We start from the raw sequence: 9,677 nt of genomic DNA, 5'->3' as shown, positions 1-9,677 counted from the left end.
GGTTCTGTCTGTCTCGCCTTTAGTTTTCAGACTATAACTCAAAATCTGTTTTAAATTTGTTTCCCTAAACTTCCTACACACAACCACAGAGTACTGTTGTGGCGCCTTTCGCTACAGGAACTTTTATGACGTTTATTTCTATTGTCTCTATGGTTACAAAATGAATTTAGGCTCAAATGGTTTATGTTTTTCACAAAAAGCATTTTGACACCATATTAAGTCACATTATCTCTTATCTTTTTAGACTTAGTGAAGTGTTGACATTTAAATTTTAAGACAGGGGTTTTTTTTTCAATCTAGTTCAAACCAAAGCAATGTGTTTGTCATTTCATTTATTTAGATATGTTCTTATTTCATATTTTTATTTTTATTATTTTATATGACTCCACCTTGAATGGGCTTTGGGGGTGTGGCTTCAACCAAGAGTCTTGGTAGTCCACTGGAAAACCTTAGCCTGAATGTCATTGGCCGTCACGAACATTTTATCTTTTATTTTGTTTTAAAACAAACTACAAACAACAACAACAGTCAACAGGACAACATCTTCCTGTCTCTCCTGAGTGAATTACGCTTGTGGCTGGAGAATCCTGAATATTTCAAGCTTGTTCATGTCTATTGTCTCAGCCTGGGGCAACACTTCGTCTGACCGCTGCCAGTCATCTATGACCACGGATGAGTTAACACAATGAACACAGACAACACAAAGACATTGTTGTTGTTACGTGGGACACTAAAGCTCGTCCACACCCCCAGCATTTTTTCAGCATTTCTGGAGACAAGAGGACAGTCGACATGATCACACGCTGCTCTTTGTGTCAGCATTCACGAATGAAGCGAAATAATAGCAGATGTAAAAAGAAAAAGATTGTGATTCCAGTAAATGTAGTTTGTCAGCTGCAATGTTTGGACTCAATTTATTACAGTAGCTGCTAAAGTTAGTAGCAAAAATGTCATTCACCTCTCTTTTCTGGTTCCATAGAAAGCCCACCCACTATGTCCACTATGTGGCTCTGGAGAACACAACCTTTCAAAAAAGGAAAGCCAGGTATAATCAATAAACATGTGAAGCAATTGTGTGAAGTATATTATAAATTTCAGTTTAACAAAATGTTGTGCTTTGGACTCTTTTATGTCTGATGATAATGACATCATCAGCTTCAACACATTCCAGCCAATCAAAAAAAAATGACAGTGGTGAGATTTACAGGGTTGACAAAGTGTTCTTAAACCACAAATCTTCATCCTTCTCTTCTGGAAGCAATAGCAAAAATAAGGACTTTCTGTCCATCTTAAACCTAAAAAAAAATTGCTGCCTTTTGTTCGTTGTGAAAGTCGCGCTGTCTTTTTCTACTTGTCCATGGATATGGGAATCAATCAGTTAATCCAGAGGTTGTGGGTTTAAAATCCATGTCTGTGAAAAAAAAAGGCGCTGCAGTTGGTAACAGCTGAAATCTTAAGCTAAACTGTGGCATGATTTAAACCCAGGGCATGTGGATGCATCGTGGAACAAAGATCATGACATCACCTCCTCTTTCTTCTACTCCTGATCGTACAGCCTCCTCCTAGATGTATCGCTGCGTCTACAATCACCTTGTAAACCAGACAGTAACTGTTTGTCACGCTGAGTGATGTCATGAAGGGGCCAGCTGTTGTCATGACAGCCAGGTGAAATGCAAGGTGATTAGACAATCTACTTTGACCAGTTATATAACAAGAGTTCATAATAAAACTGAAACGAGTGCAGACATAAGTGTTCTGGCCCCTAGAGGCTCCTGATCTACAGACTGACACCTGAATATTTTCACACATCGCTGTTCTCTACATCATTTATCTATATACAGGTACATTATCTTTATTTCGTTCTCATACCTCCCCTCCTCTATCCTCGACACACCTGCTCCCACTCCTCATAAGTCCTGTGGTTACCTGTCCTCCTCCACCCACCTTGGACTCATCCCTCCATCACTATTCTCCCCCCATCTGTCCAGTCGCTGGTAAACCTGTTAAAATGTAGAGAGCTAGAAAATCTATTTCCCTTTGAAGTGTCACAAAGCCGAAGGTCAAATTTCAACCGTGACTCAGCAGAGACAGGCGCCCACCTCCGACCAATCAGAGGCCGCTGTTTATCATTATCTTTATGTCCAGCGATGTTGGTGTCAGACTTTTGCAGGTGTAATCGTGTTGCTACAAATTTACAGGTAACCTCAGAGGAAATGGACGTTTTGATTTAAATCAGTGGACGTTAGATGAGGGTATAATAACATTAACAGTAACTATAAAAACTGACGGATAAAGAGGTCAGACGACTGGGTGCTACACACACACACGCACGCACGCACGCATGCACGCACGCACGCACGCACGCACGCACGCACACACACACACACACACAAACTATTTTCCATCTGAGAAGTTTAATATTTCTCAAGCTTTTTATAGAAAACCTCTGATTCACTGTGGACCTCTCTCTCTCTTTTTCTGTCTCTTATCTCTCATTCTCCATCTTTCCATTCTCCCCCTTTCCTAATTATATTCATTCTTTCCAGCCCAATAGTTGCCCTTTTTTTAGCAAAGGCAGTCAGTCAAATATTTTTCATGGTATTCAATCAATCAACCAATTGAAAGAGGCAACCACTGATCACATGTAGTTGAACTCACATTAGCTTTAGCTGAAAGTTCTCCTGAAACTGTTATAAAAGCTGAATGACACTCTGGATACTCTGTGTTGAATGTTAATATGTCACTCAAGAGAAATTGTTCTGTGATCCTGTTAAGATTTTTGATTCCTCTTTTACCTAAATTAAACTAAAGGAAACACAAAGACGTTATGAAGCTGTTAATGGCTCACTTACAGAAACACTCACACATAGCAGCAACGACGCTTCTAGACATGCTCATATTTGGTGCAGGGCTGTCTGCAGACATGCTAATGCTATCTGACACAGTGACCTTGGCTTTTCAGCTATTTGACTTTTTCTTACTTTAAGTAAATTTTCTAGATTATATTTTACATTTATTTATATTTAACATTTCCACTTGAGCGCTTATACTATTTTTGCAGTTACAAATTCAACAATTAATCCGACATTGAGAATTTCAAAAGGTCTTGTTTCACACGAAGTTTCCTATCTCATAATAAATTTGATTATTATTGAAGTGTGGGCTTTAAATCAAACACCAGTATGAAGATAGACAACATTAACAGGGAGAACGATTGAGAGACAGGGGAAAGAACAGAGAGAGAGAGAGAGAGAGGAAGCTGGATGAAAGGATGGAGTGAAGGACTGACCTGGAGTCAGAAATCGAAGTCATCATGGGGCAGTGTGTGGGTGATAGGAGGGTTGTGTTTTTTTAGGGCTGTTCTTCCCACGACACCACATGACCTCCGTCTCTCTCGTTCTTCCTCTCCTCGTCACTCTATAAATGGGTCGTCTGGTGGCATTTTAGTGACCAGTCAGGCTTAAAAAGGACAGAAAGTGTTACAAAGGGAGGGATGGAAATTTTAAGAGAGGTAGGGATGAAAAGGAATACGTTCAACATTTTATGGATCGTCATTGTTCAGCATAGAGAGATGCAGATGAAGAAGACATCATGTGTTTAAGTCAATCTAACTTTTGTTTAGGCATACAGGAGTTCAATAATTCAAAAGTCTCAATAAGCATTCAAAAACAGACGTGTGGAGATGTCCGTCCATCATTCATTTCATCTCTGTTCACGTGTTTCCCGAATGTTTATATCCAGTTCCAACGGTAACCATTGGGGGCAATGCAGTCAAACTTCATGCAAGACACATCAAAGTTGACAAGAAGAAGAAAACTCTCGAAAAGATTAATTCACTTAAAGACTAAAATGTGTGGGAAAAGTTTTAAAACAGGTGAAAAACTGATGTCATCAGATCTGTTTTTGTTGCTTTTCATTCAGTCGGCGCATCTTCATCCTCCTCTTCATTCGCATCTCGTGGATGTTTTTTTTGCCCATGTAAAAGATGCGCAGACATTTGTTAGCCTTGATGGATGTTTCTGGAGATGGACAGACTCTAAACAAACCGATCAGACTCAAACTGGTTGAGGTTCTCCCCCTCTGATGGGTGAGTGATGGAGGGATCACTGGTTTTATGTAAGGACAGAGGAACCCAGCTGACTCACTTTGTGCATATTTGTGTGTTCAGTTCCATATCCAGGAAGTCTTTGGGGTCTAATTTTAGAGCTGTGTGTTTCAGTGTCTCACCAAGGACAGTGGAGTCCGTCTCGCCCAGAATCCAGATGTTTCCTATTGTACGAGTCCAGCGGGACCGAAGTGAGTCCGCGGCCCTGAAGCTACGACTCAGAGAACTGGTAAGGAGAACAAGAGCAGAGTGATTTATATTAAAACTGTCTCACCAACCAGCTGTGTCTCCAGCATGGAGGGACAATGACGACATTCAGGAGGAAAGCAGTTCTTTCTTACGCCACAGTCCGAGTGCTCAGACAACCTCAGCATGAAGACCCGAGGCCGGGCTGGTCGCCAAGCAACACAGAAAAATACTCCATCTCTGCCCATGTTTGAGTTAGCCGTTAAACAATTTTTTAATACTGTGGTTGTGGGTCACACAACCAAGTTCAAAATGAAACACTCCTGGACATCCCTCAGTCCTGCTTCCACCCCCATTAACTCAGAGGTGGAACCACGTCCCCCGAGTCCAGCTGTGGAACCTGAAATAGATGACAATAGAAGCAATAAATGCACAACAGTCCTTTATTTAACAGACTGTGAGAACGAAGCTTAAGAGTCTCTTGAGGAGATATGCCTCTGAATGTATGTGTCATTCATAACCATCACCAGAGTGGCAGCTGAACAGCGGCTGACAACGCTAGGAAGGATAATAACAGCAAATTATGTTGGAAAGGGCCTCGTGATGAAAATTGCCATATGTGGCTGATTATCACCAAACCTAAGGAGAACTGCTGTCAACTTTAAATCATCTCCAGTCCTCTCTTTGACCTCGCATCGGGGTCCGGAGGTGCAGACCGTTAGGAGTCAGGATCTTCTTGATCTTCAGCTTGTTAGGAGCAGTAACCAGAATAATCTGGCTGGAAGGAGAAAGACACAAACTATAAATCAGCCCCTCAGGATTAAACCCTAGTGATCCAGTGCTCATCACGGGCAGGCCGTCTATACCAGTGTGATAACTTCTTAAATTAGTATCAGATGCTGTCAATAACTATTAAATGCTGGCAAAATTTTCCTCACAATCCTGTGACTTTATAATCTTGTCTATTTTTCTGGTAATAAATCCATTGTCATAATAATTTTTCTGCTATGAGACTTGCTGCAGTATTTTGTATCAATGAATTAAGAATCATCTGTTATTAAATTAGACTGTAGTATTTATTCATTCCACATGTGTGCACTGGACCTAACTTTGACTCAACAGTTAAACACTTCCAGAAGATCCGGTGAGGGCAATGCTCAAAATGACTGAGGTGATGATTGACATAATTTAAAATAAGTTTACGACAGAACGACTCTGGATGTAGTTCATGACTGAACACGTTTACATTCTACTACAGATTGCTACACCCAGGTTCAGTCAGTTTTCCTGTTTGTGCCTTACTGTGATTATTAAACAAATTATTTCACTTAATTTATGAATAGATCAATAAAATTATGGTATTTTCCACACTATAAGGCGCACCTAAAAGCCTATAATTTTTTCATAAACCTACAGTGCGCCTTATAATCCAGTGCCCCTTATATATGACATATATTATAAAATAAACAATTCATTAAAGGTGTGTCTTATAATCCAGTACGCCTTATAGTGCAGAAAATATTGCAATGTACTGTACCTAAATTTGATGCCTTTAAAATTCAATGTGGAAATGACCCTTTGATTGTTGCTGCCACTTGCTGGTACCAAAGTGCAATGGCACACTAAATTCAACTGAGTGTTCATTTACTGTTTAGGGTTATTTTCATAAATTTTACATTTGATTATTTTATTACTGACACTGTAAAATGCAAAACTTAAACAACAGAAACCAGAACAGCCAACAGTTGTGCAACACACCGACTGTGTCCGTGTGTCTTCCAGGGTTCTGTCTAGGATCACGATGTTCATTTGAGGTATTTTATCATTTCTCTTCAGCCTTCATTAAATGTGAAGTTGGGGTGTGGGCTGGAGGGAATGTTAGTCCACATCTGCAGTTGTCGAAAGGTGTAATTTAGGCCAGCAGTTTCCATGATTACAGAGTTTATGGGTCGTTCGACTGAAACCGTGGAATCTACAGAGAATTCCTTCTTTCCTAAAACTTCAGCAGTAACGTCCAAATTTGATCATATAAATTAAGTATCATGAAATCTCTTTGGAAATTGGCTTTACCCAACATGTAGGCAACATTAAATGTTTGTGGAAATACCTTCCCCATTAGAATCTGAATATCTAATTAAAGGCATAAGTTTCAACCTCAACCCCAAGAGAAATAATTGCATTGTTATTTACCTTTTTATTTGAATTTCATATTTAAACAGCATTTTTATGATCTTACTTGAATTACACCATCTCAAACAAACAACAACTGTAGAAAAAATATATTTACATGGAATACTTTTTACATTTTGGCAGGTTTAATGACCCGAGCTATGGCTGTTCTGTTAACATAAAGTTATAAAACACTGAGAGTTTTGCTGCTCCTCCTCTCTGCGTCGTCTCCATGCGTCGCCACACGTGTGGCGCTGAGCGCCCTTCTCAGGTTCAGCTGGGTCCGGAAGGCTTTGCAGAAGATGAAATAAATGAGAGGGTCCAGGCAGACGTTGAGAATCGACATGGTGACCGTCAGCTCTTTCATGTATAAGAACACGTGGTTCCATGAGCATCGGCTCCGCATGAACATGTAGGGAAGCCGGATCAAGTGGTAAGGGACGAAGCAAATGCAGAAGACGATGACCAGAACCAGCATGTTCCTTCGTGATCTGGCGAGCTTCTTGGAGCTGGAGGATGCCAGCTGCCTCTGCTGGGCCTGTGACAGCCGGCGGGAGATGTTGTAGTAGAAGGACACCAGTGAGACAAGCACAAACAAGAAGATGGCAGCCGTGCAGGCATGGATTGTTTTGTAGTACGAATTGAGCTGTTTGCTATGGAGGACATCACAGCTCACTGCCTTGGGGACGGAGGGTAATACATCCTGGCTAACCAGCGATAGGATGATGTAGGTGCTCATGATGGCCAGGAGGAAACCCCAGGTTGCTATGGCGATGTTGCGGGCAGCCTGTACTGTCTGTAAAACGTGAGTTCCTGCAGGATGGATGATCTTCAGATACCTAAAGAGAAGGGAGACGGATGGAAGCAGGTGAGTCGTAACCAACAGCAGCATCACAAATGGAAAATTTGACTGTTCAGTTAAACTAATAAATGTAAGATTTAAATTGATCGGTTGAAGATTGAGTTACCCTGGCCATACTGTGGAGTATGTGGAGTCATACTGAGCTACAATTTGATCCAGACATTGAATTTACGTTTAATATGGAACATCTAGTAAGACAGGACAAAACTGGATGTGAAAATTGTTCAAAGACAGGTGGGCCTCAGTTTCACATCCTGTCTGGTGTCGGCTCGGCTTCAGGGCTGCCGTTGTTGTATTTCCACTGGGGGGTTAAGTTCAGGTTGAAACATGCAAACCGACTTCTGAACTGGATCTGAACTGGATTTCACCTGAAAACTTTTCATAATCCAGGTTTTACTATTTCAGGTTATATTTTTATTTGCATTGCAGCGATGTTGAGTAATTGTCTGTAACATTGATGACGTCATGAAGACATTTACCTCTTCATTTTGCTGCTATGATATAAATCACATCCTGTCATGTTTCACGTCTTCATGGAGGTTAACAAACATCTCAATAAGTTTGTTAAGAATTAAGATGACTGTTAATGTATCTCGACTTTAACATTTCATTTTCCTGTCTGTTCCACATCCTGGATAAATGTCACTGAGGTCAACCACAAGTTGCAAAAGTTCTCTTAACTCATATTCAGCATCAAAAAAAAAGAAGAAGAATAGCTGACCTCAATAAAAATGACACCACAGTGACTTCTTAAGAAACATCCTCACATTTCTTTGACTCCGAAACCCCGTTGCTGTTACTGACTGTACATACTGACGTAATGAACCCCGCCTGCTTCAGATCTTAACGTTTTACAACAGTGTTTATCTTGAAATGTGCAAAAAAGGAGAAAAATGAACTAAAATTAATGCTGTTACTCATATATGTTTAAATTCTTTTTGTTTTTTCTCCTCGCTACCAAGTTTCAGCAGTGTTCATCTGTCAAGTAACTTCAGTGTCGAAAATGATAAAAATATTAATTAAATAGAATCTCAAGAAATTCCATTAAATGTTGAGCTTTCAGTCTTTCACATTACAGTATTTAACTCATTTCAAGCATTTTGAACAACACTAAAACTTCAATGAAAGAAACGTATTTCATTTGGATGATCTGTACCAGATTGTTTCTACAAGCTAATCTCCATCTGTTGTCCCTTTATTTAAATATTGAACCTCATGTAAACAAAATGTCTGCCCATTTGGACTCATCACTGAACTGCATGGCAAATTTCAGCTGTCATGGAATCATAATGTTCAAAATTCACTGTTTAATTTCTCTTTAGCCAAATCAATTTGTCTTTTTCTCATCCATTTCTATTACTTTTCTATTGCTTCTATTTCTATTCCATATTTGTGATTTTGTTTTGTTTTTTAAACTTTTGGCCTCACGAGGGGCACTGATACTTTGGTTAAAACTATCTGTCCATCCACTATCTAACCTTTTTGTCCATGTCCAACCTGGTCCTACCTGTTCGCTGCAATAAAGCCCATGAACAGGATGCTGGCGTACATGTTCAGATAGAAGGCGGAGGCACCAAAGTTGCAGTAAATTTGTCGAATGGAGATGGAGCTGCTGGCGTAATTGGCGATCCGCATGGGGAGACAGAGGCTGATGAGGAAGTCAGCCACCGCCAAGTTCTTCAGGTAGACGGTCATGCTCCTGTATGCCAGCTGCTGAGCTTGGCAGAAGTAAACCTTCAGTGTGAATCCATTCAGGAACAGACCCACCTACACATGAGGATGACAGGAAGTGGGTTTGACAGGAATTGTCATTTTGGACATGTCATTGAAGTTTTTCAGGAATGTTTTCTAAAGGCAGGGAGTCTCACCAGAAACACCAGACTGTGGGCCACCATGAAAAACATGTGGACCGAGGGGTCGACCTGATCACTGCAGGTCAAATTGTTTGCCTTCATCTGAGTGGAGTGGTTGAAGGGAACGGTCACCTTGGCTCCAGCAAGGTCCTTCATGTTTCTGGATGTTCTCAGAGTGGGCCCACTAAATAATCTGTGAAACGTGCAGAAACAAGTGAAAGCTGACATGGAGGCAACTGCAGGGAAAACCTGCAGGTCAGACTAATGGAAGTCTTCACTTCCTGTTTGTCTCAGCTACAACTACAAGTCAATTGCAGCAGGTTTACAATTCCTTCTCAAAAAATGAGCATATCGTGATAAAGTTCATAATTTTCCATAATGTCATGATAAACATTAAACTTTCATATATTTTCGATTCATTGCACACCAACTGAAATATTTCAGGTTTATTATTGTTTTAATAATGATGATTTTGGCATATAGCTCATGAAAACCCAAAATT

The 9,677-nt window shown here is 40.3% G+C and overlaps 1 protein-coding gene and 1 long non-coding RNA gene across 2 annotated transcripts in view; one reads left to right on the top strand and one right to left on the bottom strand.

Moving 5' to 3' along the window:
* Positions 1 to 5,185, top strand: part of LOC137597160 (uncharacterized) — a 5,796-nt gene extending 611 nt beyond the window's left edge. The window contains exons 2-3 of the long non-coding RNA XR_011035618.1: positions 4,220 to 4,334; positions 4,399 to 5,185. This is a non-coding gene — a long non-coding RNA (uncharacterized lncRNA). The remainder of the gene's footprint in view (positions 1 to 4,219; positions 4,335 to 4,398) is intronic.
* A 1,421-nt stretch (positions 5,186 to 6,606) lies between these two features.
* LOC137597146 (P2Y purinoceptor 14-like) lies at positions 6,607 to 9,304 on the bottom strand. Its single transcript, XM_068318112.1, has 3 exons — positions 9,191 to 9,304; positions 8,830 to 9,089; positions 6,607 to 7,299 (listed from the first exon to the last, which is right to left on the bottom strand). The coding sequence occupies exons 1-3, from the start codon at positions 9,275 to 9,277 to the stop codon at positions 6,645 to 6,647; spliced, it is 1,002 nt and encodes a 333-aa protein (XP_068174213.1). The 5' UTR covers positions 9,278 to 9,304; the 3' UTR covers positions 6,607 to 6,644.
* Between the last annotated feature and the right edge of the window lie 373 nt (positions 9,305 to 9,677).

The sequence above is a fragment of the Antennarius striatus genome, chromosome 6, assembly GCF_040054535.1.
Source record: "Antennarius striatus isolate MH-2024 chromosome 6, ASM4005453v1, whole genome shotgun sequence".
Taxonomy (NCBI): Eukaryota; Metazoa; Chordata; class Actinopteri; order Lophiiformes; family Antennariidae; genus Antennarius; species Antennarius striatus.
The sequence above is the reverse complement of the archived record's forward strand: the minus strand, read 5'-3'. Positions and strand labels throughout refer to the sequence as shown.